The sequence below is a fragment of the Lynx canadensis genome, chromosome A2 (assembly GCF_007474595.2).
Source record: "Lynx canadensis isolate LIC74 chromosome A2, mLynCan4.pri.v2, whole genome shotgun sequence".
NCBI classification, from domain to species: domain Eukaryota; kingdom Metazoa; phylum Chordata; class Mammalia; order Carnivora; family Felidae; genus Lynx; species Lynx canadensis.
Window position 1 is genome coordinate 157,929,111 of NC_044304.2, and position 19,731 is coordinate 157,948,841.

The 19,731-nt window shown below is 38.8% G+C and overlaps 1 protein-coding gene across 9 annotated transcripts in view; it reads right to left on the reverse strand.

Moving 5' to 3' along the window:
• TPK1 (thiamin pyrophosphokinase 1) overlaps positions 1-19,731 on the reverse strand; it is a 352,656-nt gene that overhangs the window by 269,003 nt on the left and 63,922 nt on the right. For all 9 annotated transcript variants that reach the window (XM_032592472.1, XM_032592471.1, XM_030308673.1 and 6 more), the window contains one exon: positions 2,086-2,157. In XM_032592472.1, the coding sequence (XP_032448363.1) occupies positions 2,086-2,157 (72 nt within the window). The remainder of the gene's footprint in view (positions 1-2,085; positions 2,158-19,731) is intronic.

Sequence of the window (19,731 nt, forward strand, 5' to 3'; positions counted from 1 at the left end):
AAACAAAGGCAGAAGGAAATGGCAGATAAAATTAAATTTCCTTATAACCTGCAGCTCACTGACAAATGCTTCAGGCTGGCAGAGTATAACATTCCTCCAGGAACAGCCAACTGTCTTACTGTTAATGCTTTGCTAGAGGGGAAAAACAACCTTAGCTTGATGATAGCTAGGCCTCCAGGACCCTGTGAGTCTTCTTCAGCATATGAAAATCCTTTTGGAAACTTCCCCTTGCCTTTACCTCCCCCAGCTCCCAAGTATATTATCAGGCACTCCTTATAATCCTGGGGCAGCTCTTCCTGCCCATGGGTGTCCTGTCCCATGCTTTAATAAGACCACCTTTCGCACCAAAAGTGTCTCAAGAATTTTTTCTTGGCCATCAGTTTCAGTTCCGTCCCCCACCCCCCACCAATATCCAACCATCACTCCAAAACCACAGCATTTTTTAAAAAATGTTTATTTATGGGGCTCCTGAGTGGCTCAGTCGGTTGAGCATCCGACTTCAGCTCAGGTCACGATCTCACGGTCCATGGGTTCAGGCCCACATCTGGCTCTGTGTTGACAGCTCAGAGCCTGGAGCCTGCTTCGGATTCTGTGTCTCCCTCTCTGCTCCTCCCCTACCCATACTCTCTCTCAAAAATAAAGATTTAAAAAAAAATTTTTTTAATGTTTATTTATTCTGAAAGAGAGAGAGTGGAGTGCACGTGCAAGCAAGCACAAGCAGGAGAGGGGCAAAAAGAGAGGAAGACAGAGAAGCCCAAGCAGGCTCCACACTGTCAGTGCAGAGCCCTATGTGGGTTTGGATCTCACAAATCACAGTGAGATTACCTGAGCTGAAATCAAGAGTCAGATGCTTAACCAACTGAGCCACCAGGCACCCCTCAAATTCACTTTCCTTTGTTATAATTACTAAGTAATTATGAGCCAGACACAGCAGTAGGCACTGAAGTGACAAAAAAAAAAAAAAAAAAAAAAGACCTTTTTTTAGCGCCCCCGAGTAACTACCTAATGACAACCAAGTGTGAAGTGCGAGGAGAGTGAAGCTTCTGGTTAGATAACTTGCCAGCTTTCAGGGCAGTGTTGGTACAGTAACAGTGTGCCATTTTCAGTGGGCTCACATAAAGATAGCTAAATCTGGAATCAAGAATTTTCATGGTAATCACACAAGACAAGAACAATTCCTTACACAAAATCATCCACGATGATCTGTTCCCTCTAGTATTACAAGGACCCCTGTCCGCAGATGTGAGCTTATTGGCCGAATAGGTTTGCATTCCAAGACGTGAGAGTTGGATGCTGAGAATACTAAAGAATTCTGCGATTAGAAGAGTCATCTGGAATATGCATCAGCATATCAACAATCATGTGGTTCTGTCTATCTAATTTGGCCTGTAACTTACATTGGGAACCTTGGCAGAAGTATCCCTTTGGAAAAAAAACTCAAATCTCATGGAAGAGCAGAGGTTCAAAACACCAAATGGTATTTAATAATCTTTTCTAGCCTAGGGTTAATCCTATACAAATCAAAGAATGTAAAAAAAAAAAAAAAAAAATCAAAGAATAGTGTAAAAAAAAAGTTAATAAAGGCTGCTTTTTACAGGAAAACTCATGGAAGTATGAATTCTGTAAAACTACTGTTTCTATTTTTCAGCATTCCCTAGAGATTCTAATACCCTGTTAACATTTTTTTTTTTTTAATTTTGCAAATCTGGTTACCCTGCAGATATCTTATTGTTGGATGCTGGGATGAGTGAGGCTTGAGGATGCTTTTTGTTGTCCCTGGTGCCAAAACTATTCACACTTCAACAAACACCTAGTAAGTACTCAGGATTAACATCCACAGGGTGGATCAGAAATGTGGTATAATGATGCTACATTGTAATTCTGTCCTTGGGGATTCATGATGCGGAAACCACAAGTGGAAACTGGTTAAGAAAAGATTTATTCTCCTGGTAATTCAATAACTAAATCACTTTGCTAGGAATTACACTTTTTGGTATGACAGTCAGATTTTGGAATATTTAATAGTCATGTTCATCCTACAAGGAGTAAAGAAAGTAAAGAAATGTGAACGCTAATTGAGATTACCTTTGCTCCAAAGATGACGAACACATTTGTCCACCGGCTGATTCAGAACCACAAGGCAGTATTTCAACTTCCCTACGGAAAAAAAAAAAAAAAAAAAAAAAAAGAAGTAAATAAGTAGGTGAAGTCCTTTGTTCCCCTCATTTGAGCCTGGAATTACCCTCTACTGATCCAGATTTTTTTTTTTAATGTTTATTTCTTTTGAAGGGGGGGGGAGAGAGAGAGAGAGAGAGAGAGAGAGAGAGAGAGAGAGAGAGAGAGAATGAGCAGGGGAGGGGCAGACAGAGGGAGACAGAGAATCCCAAGCAGGCTCTGCACGGTCAGTACAGAGCCAATGGGAGGGCTCAATCTCACAAACGGTAAGATCAAACCTGGAGCTGGATGCTTAACTGACCGAGCCACCCAGGTGCCCCAACTAACCCAGACTTTCCATCTACACAGAGCTAAATTTCAACCACAGCTAATTTCTTATACCTTATTTTTAAAAGACACCATAGTTTAACTAGATCTTCTTTATTCAGTATGTCTACCACATTACTATATTGCTGAGGACTTGATTATAACAACAATTTATCATAAAAACTGGGTAGGTTTCTTTTTGCAGGGGGTAAGGGGGAGAATGCTCTTAAAATGACATCCTTATGAGATACCACCCCTTTGACACAACTACTCTTCTGCGGGGCTGGTCCGGCATCCTCCCAACATTAGTTGCCAGGTGGTATATGGGCTTGGGCGGTGTGTCCTCACATTCATTTTTATTTATTCATATTCTCTCCCCCACTCCATCTCTCCCCACTGCATACAAAACTGCGCGTGTGTCTGCACAGAATCCCATAGCTCTTATCATGATTCTTTCATTCCAAGTTTTTAGATGACACTCAAAAGATGAAGACACTGAAAAGACAGAGGAAAGTTACTTCTCCGACAGTCATTCCAAGTCCTTTATAATGTACTAAAAATAGTGCAAAGCAAAATGCAATCAGGCTATCGAAAATCTGTCATTCGGCTCAGTCCAAGCACTCCATTTCATTTATGAAAGAGAAATGTTTGTTTGGTGATAAGAAAAATTAATTTTTAAGCAATCTCAGTATTAGAAGTGGAACAAGATAAGGAAATGCAAAGGGGAAGCCATCATCCACAGCACACGTTATTAAGTGCTGATCATATACTAGGCACTGCGAGCACAAAGAGGACTAAGATTACAGAGTATCTGTGAGATAAAACATTTATAACAAAGAGGATTTATTCTACAACACAATACGACACAAGTATACGAAGAGTGCCAGGTAACAGATAAATGAGTATGGAGGGAGTTCAAAGCCCAGAAAGTCAATAAGGTCTGGTGTCACCCTAGAAATCTTTGTGAACTGCAGGTTTCCAAAGTTGATCTTAAAAGGAGAAAGGAAGCTGAAAAGAATAAAGGAAAGAGCATTCCAGACAAAGAAAACAACACAGCGGAAATTGCTATCCTTTGCCATTAGGGTTACTTCCATAGTTTCAGAAGTGACGCCCTAATGACAGGAGCCCAAGGCATTAGCACTGGCATCCCAAATTTCACACATACTGTTTAACTTGACAGAGGAGTTTAGGTTGAGGCACACAGGAAATATTTAAAAGGATACAAAATGAGTAGTAAAGGCAATTTGTCTCTATTTGGTAATCACGCACACAGAGACAATAGCTAAGGTCAAAGAGCAACCTAGCGCCTAGGATACTGCAAAGAAAGCAGAGAGAAAAGAACAAAGGATGAGAGCAAAATTATTCTGTTTTGCTCACCACCACAGAGCTGAAGGACATCAACAAAGGAAACTCAGAAAGAAAAGTCAGAAAGGTAAAAGAGTGAAGAGGGGATTTCCAAGAACGTGCTGTCAGTAACACAGCGTGCTGCTGAGATGTCACAGAGACTGAAGAACCAACAAAGGTCAATGAGGAGGGCACATCTCAAAGCAAAATCTGAGAAGTCACAGAGAGAGCCTCAAGACAGTGAAGAGACAAGAAGTTAGTAAATCCGGAGGAGAGATGCCTCTTCTCACAAAAATAAAAAGTGAACCATGAGAAGCGTGGGGGAAATGGCAGCGAAGTCAAGAGGAAGTTCTTCAAACGAAAGTAATCTTACATTCTAAAGAGGAGAGATGTGAGAGGAAACAACGAGAGAACTCAGTCATTCCTTTAGCAGGCATTTAGAGAGCACAAAGCACTCCCATTCAGGCCCTGCTGCGAAAGCAGCGAGCAGCAGAAGTGAGGTTCTGGACCTCCTCAGACTTCCATCCTACTGATGAAAATAGTTATTGAGATTGAGGTACGCGAAAACATGCAGAGGTAGAGGTGGAGTATGGTCGATTTACTTGTATGTGAACAAAAACGAAGCGAGAGTATGGAATTAGAGCAGAATGTGAACAATTTTCAAACAACTGCTCTAAGAAGTGGATGACAGAAGCTGACGGTCCACAGCTTTAAGACTACAATTTCACTGAAACTTGGCAGTCCAGAAAGGAATGGCAGGAGATCTTCAATGTGATGAACAGAAAAAATATGCAGCCAAGAATCCTTTATCCAGCAAGTCTGTCATTCGGAATAGAAGGAGAGATAAAGGTCTTCCCAAACAAACAAAAACTGAAGGAATTCATCACCACTAAACCAGCCCTACAAGAGATCCTAAGGGGGACCCTGTGAGACAAAGTACCAGAGACATCGCTACAAGCATGAAACCTACGGACATCACAATGACTCTAAACCATATCTTTCTATAATAACACTGAATGTAAATGGACTAAATGCACCAACCAAAAGACATAAGGTATCAGAATGGATAAAAAAACAAGACCCATCTATTTGCTGTCTACAAGAGACTCATTTTAGACCTGAGAACACCTTCAGATGGAGAGTGAGGGGATGGAGAACTATTTATCATGGCACTGGAAGTCCAAAGAAAGCTGGAGTGGCCACACTTATATCAGACAAACTAGACTTTAAATTAAAGGCTGTAACAAGAGATGAAGAAGGGCAGTATATAATAATCACGCGGTCTATCCATCAGGAAGAGCTAACAATTATAAATGTCTATGCGCTGAATACAGGAGCCCCCAAATATATAAAACAATTACTCACAAACATAAGCAACCTTATTGATAAGAATGTGGTAATTGCAGGGGACTTTACCACTCCACTTACAGAAATGGATAGATCATCTAGACACACGGTCAATAAAGAAACAAGGGCCCTGAATGATACATTGGATCAGATGGACTTGACAGATATATTTAGAACTCTGCATCCCAAAGCAACAGAATATACTTTCTTCTCGAGTGCACATGGAACATTCTCCAAGATAGATCATATACTGGGTCACAAAACAGCCCTTCATAAGTATAAAAGAATTGAGATCATACCATGCATACTTTCAGACCACAATGCTATGAAGCTTGAAATCAACCACAGGAAAAAGTCTGGAAAACCTCCAAAAGCATGGAGGTGAAAGAACACCCTACTAAAGAATGAGTGGGTCAACCAGGCAATTAGAGAAGAAATTTAAAAATGTATGGAAACAAACGAAAATGAAAATACAACAATCCAAACACTTTGGGATGCAGCGAAGGCAGTCCTGAGAGGAAAATACATTGCAATCCAGGCCTATCTCAAGAAACAAGAAAAATCCCAAGTACAAAATCTAACAGCACACCTAAAGGAAATAGAAGCAGAACAGCAAAGACAGACAGCCTAAATCCAGCAGAAGAAGAGAAATAATAAAGATCAGAGCAGAAATAAACAATATAGAATCTAAAAAACCTGTAGAGCAGATCAATGAAACCAAGAGCTGGTTTTTTGAAAAAATAAACAAAATTGATAAACCTCTAGCCAGGCTTCTCAAAAAGAAAAGGGAGATGACCCAAATGGATAAAATCATAAATGAAATGGAATTATTACACCCAATCCCTCAGAGATACAAGCAATTATCAGGTAATACTATGAAAAATTATATGCCAACAAACTGGACAACCTGGAAGAAATGGACAAATTCCTAAACACCCACACGCTTCCAAAACTCAATCGGGAGGAAATAATAAGCTTGAACAGACCCATAACCAGCGAAGAAATTGAATCAGTCATCAAAAATCTCCCAACAAATAAGTGTCCAGGACCAGATGGCTTCCCAGGGGAGTTCTACCAGACGTTTACAGCACAGATAATACCTATCCTTCTCAACCTATTCCAAAAAATCGAAAGGGAAGGAAAACTTCCAGACTCATTCTATGAAGCCAGTATTACTTTGATTCCTAAACCAGACAGAGACCCAGTAAAAAAAGAGAACTACAGGCCAATATCCCTGATGAATATGGATGCAAAAATTCTCAATAAGATACTAGCAAATCGAATTCAACAGCATATAAAAAGAATTATTCACCATGATCAAGTGGGATTCATTCCTGGGATGCAGGGCTGGTTCAACATTCACAAATCAATCAACGTGATACATCACATTAAAAAAAGAAAAGATAAGAACTATATGATCCTGTCAATTGATGCAGAAAAGGCATTTGACAAAATTCAGCAACTTTCTTAATAAAAACCCTCGAGAAAGTCAGGATAGAAGGAACATACTTAAACATCATAAAAGCCATTTATGAAAAGCCCACAGCTAATATCATCCTCAATGGGGAAAAACTGAGAGCTTTTTCCCTGAGATCAGGAACACGACAGGGATGTCCACTCTCACCGCTGTTGTTTAACATATTGTTGGAAGTGCTAGCATCAGCAATCGGACAACAAAAGGAAATCAAAGGCATCGAAATTGGCAAAGATGAAGTTAAGCTTTCACTTTTTGCAGATGACATGATATTATACATGGAAAATCCGATAGACTCCATCAGAAGTCTGCTAGAACTGATACATTAATTTAGCAAAGTTACAGGATACAAAATCAATGTACAGAAATCAGTTGCATTCTTATACACTAATAATGAAGCAACAGAAAGACAAAGAAACTGATCCCATTCACAACTGCACCAAGAAGCATAAAATACCTAGGGATAAATCTAACCAAAGATGTAAAAGATCTGTATGCTGAAAACTATACAAAGCTTATGAAGGAAATTGAAGAAGATATAAAGAAATGGAAAAACATTCCATGCTCATGGATTGAAAGAATAAATATTGTCCAAATGTCAATACTACCCAAAGCTATCTACACATTCAATGCAATCCCAATCAAAATTGCACCAGCATTCTTCTCGAAACTAGAACAAGGAATTCTAAAATTCATATGGAACCACAAAAGGCCCCGAATAGCCAAAGTAATCTTGAAGAAGAAGACCAAAGCAGGAGGCATCACAATCCCAGACTTTAGCCTCTACTACAAAGCTGTCATCATCAAGACAGCATGGTATTGGCACAAAAACAGACACATAGACCAATGGAATAGAATAGAAACCCCAGAACTAGACCCACAAACGTATGGCCAACTAATCTTTGACAAAGCAGGAAAGAACATCCAATGGAAAAAAGACAGTCTTTTTAACAAATGGTGCTGGGAGAACTGGACAGCAACATGCAGAAGATTGAAACTAGACCACTTTCTCACACCATTCACAAAAATAAACTCAAAGTGGATAAAGGACCTGAATGTGAGACAGGAAACCATCAAAACCGTAAAGGAGAAAGCAGGGAAAAACCTCTCTGACCTCAGCCGTAGCAATTTCTTACTTGACACATCCCCAAAGGCAAGGGAATTAAAAGCAAAAATGAACTACTGGGACCTTATGAAGATAAAAAGCTTCTGCACAGCAAAGGAAACAACCAACAAAACTAAAAGGCAACCAACGGAATGGGAAAAGATATTTGCAAATGACATATTGGACAAAGGGCTAGTATCCAAAATCTATAAAGAGCTCACCAAACTCCACACCCGAAAAACAAATAACCCAGTGAAGAAATGGGCAGAAAACATGAGTAGACACTTCTCTAAAGAAGACATCTGGATGGCCAAACAGGCACATGAAAAGATGCTCAACGTCGCTCCTTATCAGGGAAATACAAATCAAAACCACACTCAGATAGCACCTCACACCAGTCAGAGTGGCCAAAATGAACAAATCAGGAGACTATAGGTGCTGGAGAGGATGTGGAGAAACGGGAACCCTCTTGCACTGTTGGTGGGAATGCAAATTGGTGCAGCCGCTCTGGAAAGCAGTGTGGAGGTTCCTCAGAAAATTAAAAATAGACCTACCCTATGACCCAGCAATAGCACTGCTAGGAATTTACCCAAGGGATACAGGAGTACTGATGCATAGGGGCACTTGTACCCCAATGTTTATAGCAGCACTCTCAATAATAGCCAAATTATGGAAAGAGCCTAAATGTCCATCAACTGATGAATGGATAAAGAAATTGTGGTTTATATACACAATGGAGTACTACGTGGCAATGAGAAAGAATGAAATATGGCCCTTTGTAGCAACGTGGGTGGAACTGGAGAGTGTGATGCTAAGTGAAATAAGCCATATAGAGAAAGGCAGATACCATATTGTTTCACTCTTATGTGGATCCTGAGAAACTTAACAGAAACCCATGGAGGAGGGGAAGAAAAAAAAAAAAGGAGATTAGAGTGGGAGAGAGCCAAAGCATAAGAGACTCTTAAAAACTGAGAACAAACTGAGGGTTGATGGGGGGTGGGAGGGAGGGGAGGGAAGGGAGGGTGGGTGATGGGTATTGAGGAGGGCACCTTTTGGGATGTGCACTGGGTGTTGTATGGAAACCAATTTGACAATAAATTTCATATATTGAAAAACATAAAAAAATTTTTAAAAAAAGACTACCATTTCATTTGGGGCTAACCAGCAAATAGAGGATATCAGACCCATCTGTAATTTCAGCACTTTGCCCCCACTAATTCTGCTAGGAGGAGCAGGAACAGGCATAAATAAACAAGATGACAAACGCTAATGACATGTGGTTTGAGAATTGGCAAAATCACTGGTCAGGAGGCAAAGGGATCTAGGACGTTCCTGTGGGCAGCATGACCGTGAACGACTGTGACCGAGACCAGTAACCGCCTCAGGAGGCTCTTTCTCTTGTTTAACAACAGAATCCTGAAGGGTGTTTTCATTTTGCTTCATTTCTGGGTTTTGCTTTGTTTGGCTGTTTTTTGTTTTACTGGACACATTACTGTCCAGGTGAAAACCTGTGTATCCCAGACTCCTTTGTAGCAAAATGTAGTCTACAGGTGAAGTCTGGCCAAGGAGATGTAATCAGACCTTTGTAAGTTACCTGTAGGAACCTCCTCAAAATGGAGGCGGCTCGGGGCGCCTGGGTGGCTCAGTCAGTTAAGCTTCTGACTGGGGCTCAGGTCAGGATCTCGCGGCTCCCTGCATCAGGCTGTGAGCCCCTGGAGCCTGCTTCAGACCCTCTGTCCCCCTCTACACCCCTCCCCCATTCACTCTCTCTGTCTCTCTCAAAATAAATACACTTAAAAAAAAAAAAAAAACGTGGCGGCTCTATCCTCTGCTTCTTTTCTTCTTCCATCCTGCCCTCTGCATCAAGGATTGAGGAACTGCTGAACAGAATTTCTGCAGCCACCTACGATCATCAAAAGCATCAAAAGAGCGAGCAACAGCCTGAAGGAGGCTGGGTCCCCCATGACTCCACAAAGCCTCCATTAAACTACCTCATTGCCTGCCTGCAGAGTTCTTTCATGTGAAGAAAACTAGACTTCTATTTCAAATCATTACTATTTAGGGTTTCCCTATTCTACAGAAACTAAATTTTAATTAATGCAATGATCATGGTCCAGGCTGTGTTGAGACAATCTAGACAGGAATTGGAGAGGACGTTAAAGAGGAACAGGCATGCATCAGAATGAAGGAAAACTTTAACCCACTCATTCATTCAACATAGAGGGAACATCAATCTAAGAAATTCAAACCCTGGCACACGGCAGGTGCTCAATGTTACTGGCAAGGAGTTAATAATTTGGATCAACCAATGGTCCTTTAATGTTTGACAAGGTCTGCACGGCTAAAGAAGGCATTCAAGGATACAATATGTATATTTAAATAAATGAGTGAAACCACCTTCTGTCACAGATTCTTTGATATGTAAACTCATCCCTCAAAGGGAAAGGCTTTATTATCCATGTTACTGCTCCTCTAAACCAATACTTCCACCAAGGTGGGATCTGTGAAGTGATTCTTGAAAAGAATGACACAGTATGAAAATATACAATAAAGCTTTACTAAGTAAGTTATTAATAATCAAGAACCAACCACTTCAGCGACTTCTATATATCACATTTATGTTAAGCCGATTCTATCTACGGGTCCTCAAATACTGGGATCCGAAATTCTTAACTTTTCTCATCTAGTCTCCTCTGGAACTTTAACTCAATGAAGTCAGTTTGGCATTCATATCACACTCGAAGCCTTACTAATGCACGGGCTGCAGAAAAAGTAGCATCCAGAATTACATGTGGTAACTACACGGTTTATGGGAGTAGATCTCAAAGCAGACATTCTAAAATCTAGAACTCCGTATCCCTCTGGGGTACTAAATCATGGGACACTGCCTTTGGCTCTAAATTTGGAAAAGCGTATATAAAGAGAGAAAGTCTTTATATGGAAGTAAGTGGACAGTATTATTTCAAGTATTTGCCCAGGGGTCACACTGATGTGATGTGCTTCTTGGATATGCAAACAGATTTCAGAGAAAGGCTGGGAAGAACTTCCTCATTATGCTATAAAGACTATAAGTTTTATATCAAGGGTCCCACGGCAATCTCAAAGAGAAATGTAAGAGCAGAGAACATGATTTCAAGAGTAAGAGAACTTTTTCTTTATATAATGCACTCCATTTTAAAGAACAGAGAACACAGACTGGTCTCAACTCTTCAAACATAAAGTCACAAGTACTAGAATTGCTTTCTCAAAAGGGTTTCATTTAAAGCAGAAGATAGAAAATCCCTGACCCTGGATATATCAAAACCAAAGTGCTCCAAAGGTGCCTGGGAATCCTGAATTAAGTACAAAAAGAAATTTCCAGACAACAGGATCCTAAGGAGACAGGACAATTAAATATATTTAAATGGTATGTGAAAGGGACCCAGGAACAGAAAATTAACACTAGTTAGAAACTAAGGAAATGTGAATAAATGATGCAATAATAATATATTAATACTGGTTCATTAATTATACAAATGTACCATACTAAAGTAAAATGCTAATATGGGAAAAATTGAACATGGTTGGGGGAATTATAAGGGAATTCTCTTTACTATTTCAATTTTTCTGTAAATATAAAGCTGTTTTAAAAAAAATAAAGTCTACAAATGTTTTAAATTCCTGGAGCATGGGATAAAACAGAACTAAAAACTATCCCATAAAGTAATGATTCAGCAATTACTCCAACAAGGGTCATTTGAGCCCCAAAGTCTGTCTGGACTTCAGGTATAAAGCCAAGAAAAAGCCCAGTGCAACAGAAGGCAAGGATAATTCTATTTCATTTTGGAAAACTATATTATATCAAGATTTTATTTTAATTAACAAAGTAAAGCAAGGACAACAGAACAGCAAATCCTAAGAAAACCAATTTCTTTTTATTTCAGAGCTCCAAAATGAAAATTAGATTTTTCCAAATCCAATTTAGGTAAACAGAAAAAGAAAACATTTCACCAATTTCCCCCACCATCCACACCCACCTCTGGCAACCACCAATTTGTTCTCTGCACCTATGTTTTGTGTTAGATTTCACATAAAGAAGACATCATCTGGGATTTTTCTTTCACTGACTTATTTTATTCAGCATGATGGCCTCAAGGTCCATCCATGTTGCAGCAAATGGCAAGATTTCATCCTATTTTATGGATGAATAATTTTACTATATACATTATATATATATATATATATATATATATATATATGTTTTATATGTTATATATATAAATACACGCCCCAAAATTTATCCATTCATCAATGGACACAAAGCTTGCTTCTATATTTTGACTATTGCAAATGATACCGCAATAAACATGGAGCTGTTTTTAACTGTTTAAGTTATAAATTAGTATTTTTTTTGTCTTCAGATAAATATCCAGAAATAAAATTCCTGGGTCATATGGTAGTTTTCTTAATTTTGTAAGGAACCTCCATATTATTCTCAACAGTGGCTGCACCAACTTATACTGCCACCAACAGTGCATAGGGTTCCCTTTTCTCCACATCCTCACCAATGTGTTATTTCTTACCTTTTTGATAAGAGCCATTCTAATATGCATGAGCTGACATCTCATGGTAGTTCTGATTTGCATTTCCCTCATGATTAATGACATTTAGCATCTTTTCATGTACCTGTTGGACATCCATGTCTTCTTTTGAAAAAGGTCTACTCAGGGGCACCTGAAGAACACATGGAACTCTTGACGTCAGGATCTTAAGTTCGAGCCCCATGTAGGGTGTAGAAGTTAAAAAATAAAATGTAAAATGGGGACGCCTGGGTGGTTCAGTCCGTTAAGCGTCCGACTTCAGCACAGGTCATGATTTCACGGTTCACGAGTTTGAGCCCTGCGTCGGGCTCTGTGCTGACAGCTCAGAGCCTGGAGTGTGCTTCGGATTCTGTGTTCCCCTCTTTCTCTGCCCCTTCCCTGCTCCTGTTCTGTCTCCGTCTCTCAAAAGTGAATAAACATTAAAAAAAATTTTTTTAATAAATGGAAATGTAAAAACAGAAAAAAGAAAAATGTCTATTCAGATCTTCTGCCCATTTCTTCACTGTGATTTTTGGTTGTTTGTTTGCTAAGTAGTTGTAAAAATTAGCTCCTTATCAGGTACATAACCTGCAATTGTTTTCTCCTATGCAGTACATTGCCTTTTCATCTTGGTATACTACCCCTTTGTTGTGCAGAAACTTTTTAGATTCATGTTGTCCCAATGATGAGTTTGGTGGATTCAAAAACCCATCACCAAGACCCATGTCAAGGAGCTTACCACCTATGTTTTCTTCTAGGAGTTTTACAGTTTCAGGGCTTATGTTCAAGTCTTTAACCCATTTTGAGTTTGTTTTTTGTGCATGATGTAAGATAGTGTGGGTCCGGTTTCATTCTTTCACAGTAGCTTCCAAATTTTCCAACACCATTTATGGAAGAGACTATCTTTTCCCCATTTGTATATTTGCGGATCTTCTGTCATCAATTAATTGACCACATAAGTGTGGATTTATTTCTGAGTGTGTCTATTTTTATGCCAATACTAGACTCTTTAAATACCATAGCTCTATAATCTATTTTGAAATCAGATTGTGATGTATCCAAACTTTGTTCTTTCTCAAAATTGTTTTGGCTATTCGGGGCCTTTTGTGCTTCTGCAAATTTTAGGATTGTTCTATTTCTGTGAAAAATGCCATTGGAATTTTGACCAGGATTGCATTAAATCTGCACAGTGCTTTGGGTAGTATGGACATTTTAACAATATTAACTCTTCTAGTCCATGAGCATGGAGTAGCTTTCCATTTTTTTGTGTCTTCAATTCTTTTTATCAATGTCTTATATTTTTCAATATATAGATCGTTCACCTTTTTGGTTACATTTATTCCTAGGTCCTTTTTTTTCATGTTTATTTATTATTTTTGAGAGAGACAGAGACAGAATGTGAGTGGATTAGGGGCAGAGAGAGAGGGAGACACAAAATCAGAAGCAGGCTCCAGGCTCTGAGTTGTCAGCACGGAGCCCGACACAGGGCTCGAACTCACGAGCTGTGAGGTCATGACCTGAGCCAAAGTCGGACACTCAACCGACTGAGCCACCCAGGCGACCCGGTACTTTATTCTTTTTGATGTGATTGTGAATGGGATTATCCTCATTTCTAATAGTTCGCTGTAAGTATATAGAAATGCAACATTTTTATGTACTGAATTTTATCCTGCAACTTTATTGAACTGGTTTATTAGTTCTAACAGTTTTTTTGATGGAGTCTTCGGGGTTTTCTATATATAATATCACACATTTGCAAATGGTGACAGTTTTACTTCTCCCTTTCCAACTTGGATGCCTTTAATTCTTTTCCTTACTTAACTGCTGTGTCTAGGAACTTCCAATATTATGTTGAAGAGGCAAGAATGGGCATCATCTTGTTCCTGATCTTAAAGGCAAAGTTTTCAGCTTCTCACAGTTGAGGTAATGTTACCTGTGAACTTGTCATATATGGCCTTTATTACGTTGAAGTATGTTTTCTCTAAACCCACTTTCTTGAGTTTTTATATAGATGGATGTTAAATTTCAATAAATGTGTTCATCTTCATCTTATTGAGATGATCTTATGATTTTTATCCTTCATTTTGTTCATGAGGTCTATCATGTTGACTGATTGGTGGATGTTGAACCATCCCTGCATCCCTGGAATAAATCCCACTTGATCATAGTATAATGATCCTTTAATATATTGTTAAATTCGATGTGCTAATACTTTTTTTGGTGATCTTTACATCTATGTTCATTAGGGATATTGACCTGCAATTTTCTTTTCTTGTGGCATCCTTGTCTGGTTTTGGTATTAGAGTAATGCTGGGCTTATAACAACATGAGTTTGGAAGAATTCCCTCCTTTAAGAAGGATTGATATTAACTTTTCTTTGAATGTTTTGTTAAAACTCCCCTGTGAAGTCATTCTGGTCCTGGACTATTGTTTGTTGGGAGGCTATTGATTACTGATTCAATTTATTACTAGTAATTGATTAATTCACATTTTCTATTTCATCATGATTCAGTCTTAGTAGATTGTATGTTTCTAGAAATTTATCTCTTTTAGGTTGTCGAATTTGTTGGCATATAATTATTCACAGTAGTCTCTCATCCTCTATGTTTCTATGGTACCAGCTGTAATATCTTCTCTTTCATTTGATTTTATTTGAATCCTTTCCTCGGTGAGTCTTTCTAAAGGTTTGTCAACTGTGTTTATCTTTTCAAAGAACCAGCTCTTACTTTCATTGATCTTTTCTACCTTCTTTTTACTCTCTATTTCATTTATTTCTACTTTAGTATTTGTTAATTGTTTCCTTGTAATAACTTTGGGCTTCACTTACTCTTTTTCTAGTTTTTTAAGGTGTAAAGCTCGGTTGCTTATTTCAAACTTTCTTGTTTCTTGAGGTAGGCATTCATCACTATGACCTTCCCTCTTTGAACCTCTTTTGCTGCATCTGACAAATTCTGGTATGTTACACTTTCATTTTCCAAGGTCTCAAGGTGTTTCTCTTTTGACTTCTTTGTTCTTTGACTCACTGGTTGTTCAGTAGCATGTTAATCTCTGCATATTTGCAATTTTTCCAGTTTTCTTCATGTAATTACTACTGTGATACCACTGTGGTCAGAAAATAAATCTGATATAATTTCAACCATTTTAAATTTATTAGGACTTGTTTTGTGGCCTAACATGATCTACCTTGGAAACTGTTCCATGTACACTTGAGGAAATGTGTATTCTGTTGCTTTTGCTTGAAACGTTCTATACATATATGTTAAGTCCATCTGGTCTAACATGTCCTTTAAAACCGATGTTTCTTTATTGATTTTCTGTCTGGATGATCTATCCATTGATGTAAGTGGGATACTAAATTCCCAAACTCTTATTGTATTGCAATTTTTCCCTTTACATCTCCTAATATATATGCAGGGGTAGATTCTATTCACATGTCTAAATCAATGATTTAAGAATTGCAGTCTTGCAGCTCAGGTGTAAAAGTTTTATGTATTTTTTTTAATTAAAAAAGAAACTAAGACTTAATGATATTTAACATACAGGGGAGCCCCAGCACCTCACTCATCCTTGCAGTAGATGCCCATGAGTTATCGATTATAAAGGAGATTCCCAAGGAAAAAGGGAAGCGCCACACAGAGGCATCAGCAGTGCCCCATTCTCGCTTCTCTCTCAATACATTATGATGATGCAGTTTACCTGCGCCCGGTAAAGTAAAATAACAAGATTTTTACATAAACTAATCTTCACAAATGGCTGAGTGGCTTGAAAATATTCAACACATATTGAAGGTAATACAAATTCTGCAAAAGCCTAATTATATAAGAAAATGACAGTATTAATTATGCCTACCTCCTAGAACCAGCTCATAAGTTTCAAATGCAATCTCACCAGTTATGAGAGGAACTTAGTGGGTGGGGGGAGGGAGGAAAAAAGGAAGAGGAAAAGAATGATAGAAAAGGAAGGAAGGAAGGGAGGGAGGGAGGGAGGGAGGAAGGAAGGAAGGAAGGAAGGAAGGAAGGAAAAAAGGTAGATGGTATAAACTTTGGGTTTACATCAATTATCACAAATGAATAAATCTACTCTTAAGTATATAGAGAAGTAGGTATCAGCCTCCTTATATATCAGCATCACAAGGTTGTTTTTTTTTTTTTTTTTTTTAGAAGCCAATTTCCTTCCCTGGAAATTCTGATTCAACATGCTGGCAATTGGGCTGGTGCATCACGTTTTCTTTTTTTAAAGTTTTTTTTTTTTTTAATTTATTCATTTTTGAAAGACAGAGACAGAGCGCAAACGGGGGAGGGCCAGAGAGAGAGGGAGACACAGAATCGGAAGCAGGCTCCAGGCTCTGAGCTGTCAGCACAGAGCCCGACGCGGGGCTCAAACTCACGGACCGTGAGATCATGACGGTCACTCAACCGACTCAGCCACCCAGGTGCCCCGCATCATGTTTTCTTAAAAACCATAAGACAGGGGCGCCTGGGTGGCGCAGTCGGTTAAGCGTCCCACTTCAGCCAGGTCACGATCTCGCGGTCCGTGAGTTCGAGCCCCGCGTCGGGCTCTGGGCTGATGGCTCAGAGCCTGGAGCCTGTTTCCAATTCTGTGTCTCCCTCTCTCTCTGCCCCTCCCCCGTTTATGCTCTGTCTCTCTCTGTTCCAAAAATAAATAAACGTTGAAAAAAAAAATTAAAAAAAAAACAAAAACAAAAACCATAAGACAGTCTAATACATAATCAAAGTTGAGAATCATTTGTACAGTGCCTTGAGATATTAACAAATGATAGTAGAAAGCCATTATTAATAGCATCATTATTTTTAAATACTGTGTTTCATATTTATCATAGTCTTTAATATCATCTTATTAATATTTTATTATCATAATTATTTGTAATTTTTTATTAAAAAAATTTCTTTAACCGATATGGTATAAGATCAAAAAAGAATTGAAGACCAGCACTGTAAATGAAAATACATTGAAATAAAACACAACTTAAAATATAAAAAATTTACTGAAATGCATTAGTAACTTATCAAGGATTTAATGATCTCTATTTTTTTTTTTTAACGTTTACTTATTTTTGAGACAGAGAGAGACAGAGCATGAACGGGGGAGGGTCAGAGAGAGAGGGAGACACAGAATCTGAAACAGGCTCCAGGCTCTGAGCTGTCAGCACAGAGCCTGACGTGGGGCTCAAACTCACGGACCGTGAGATCATGACCTGAGCCAAAAACGGACGCTTAACCGACCAAGCCACCCAGGTGCCCCTATTTTAAAAAATTACTGGAAGACAGATATAATCAGTATTAGCCAAAACACATGCCATTCATTATATATAACAGCTAGGTTGTCAGAGGACCAAAGACCACTACTATGAATCTCTCATCCCTAAAAGTATTTCAGTTAAACAATAAAAACTCTAGGGCACTGAATTTCATTTTCATATTATACAAACTTGTACATTTAAAAGCAAGATTTTTTTTTTCAAGTGTGCACAGGGAAATCAAAACTCAATTCATTCTTTGAGAAAATAAATTGCATGTGGAAAAAGCAGAACTATTAAAGAGCTCTGAACAAATATTTCATATCAAAGTCTATTAAAATAATCAAATTACCAATGAACTAAGCACTGGTAAATCAGATAGAAGAAATTGCTTCAGAGAAAGTAAACAAAGAGTAGACATAAATAGATACATCCCTGAGAAAACTCTGGCTCCCCCCACCAAGAATGACCAGTCAATATATCCCAGTTACACTAGCATATGGGTAAATTGTGCCCCCTTCCATTCGCAAAAGGTCCTGGTTTAAGTGGTAAGTTAAGATGGTCATCCGCCCTCGATCTTCAACTTTGACCCCATCTTTGTTTCAGTCTTCAGCAAAATTCACTTCAACGAGGTTTTCATCCCACCACCTCCATGAAATAGCTATTGTTTCAGTCATCGGTAACCATCTATTATAAAATTCAACAGCTAAATACAGGTTCTCATCCTGCCTGACGTATCTCCATAGCCTAGCAAACTACACCACATCTTGCCTCCGTCTTTCTTGAATCACGTTCTTCCCTTGCCTTTTTGGCAACCACTCTCCATTGGTTCTCCTCCCATCGGCCTGGCCACTCAGTACCCACTGCTGCTTTCTCATCATCTGCATGAGAAGCACTCCCGTATTTGTTGGGGCACCTGGGTGGCTCAGTGGGTTGAGCACAGCACTTGGGCTCAGATCATGATCTCCAAAGTTTGTGAGCTTCAGCCCCATATCGGGCTCACTGCTGTCAGCACAGAGCCACTTCGTATCCTCTGTCCCCTTCTCCCTGCCCCTCCCCCGCATGCACAGGTGTTCTATTGCACGTGTGATCTCTCGCAAAAGCAGCATTGAAAGAAAGCAGTCACATTTTGGTGAGTACCTCTTCCAATTCTACTTTACATCCATTTACAATGAATTCACTCAAGCTACTTCCTCTAATAATCAAGTGAACTCCCCACCCCCAATTTGTCTGGGGATGAATAGGCTCCTTACCTAATAAAATTCCTCAGAGAATGAAATAACACCCTTGTAAAACACAATGGCCTCTTCTAGGTCCTGGAGTCCTGAGTACTACTCTTAAACGAATGTTATACAAAATACTCCAGGAAGGATACTGGAAAAAGTAAGCAATAAAACCAATCATCTTGCCTTAAAACTGCTAAATGGTGCTTTTTAAATGTTTGTTTGTTTTCTTAATTTCAATATATTTAAACTAAAAACAAACCAACAGTTCACTCTTTTCTCCCACCCCTCACCCCTCTGGCAATTACCAATCTGTTCTCTGTACCTACAAGCTTAATTTTGTTTTTTTAGATTCCACATATAACAGAGGTCATGCAGTATTTGTCTTTCTCTGACTTACTTCAGTTAGCATAATGCCTTCAAGATCCATCCATGTTGTCACAAATGGCAAGATTCCTTTCTTTTTTGTGGCTGAAATATTCCAATGTATATGAATGCCACAATTCTTTATCCATTCACCCATCAATAGATACTTGGGTTACTGTAAATAATACTGTAATAAACATGAAAAGTGTTTACATTCTTCTGAAATAGTGTTTTTGTTTTTGGATACATACCCAGAAATGGAATTGCTGGGTCATATGGTAGTTCTATTCTTAATTTGTGAGGAACCACCATACTGTTCTCCATGATGGCTGCACCAATTTATATGGCCACCAAAAGTGCACAAGGGTTCCCTTTTATCCACATCCTCACCAACACTTATTGTCTTTTTGATAATAGCCATTTTAACAAGCATGAGGGGACATCTCATGGTACTTCTGATTTCCATTTCCCTGATGATTAATGTTGAGCATCTTTTCATGTACCTGTCAGCCACCTGTATGTCTTCTTTTATAAAAATGTCTATTCGGGGGCACATGGGTGGCTCAGTCGGTTAA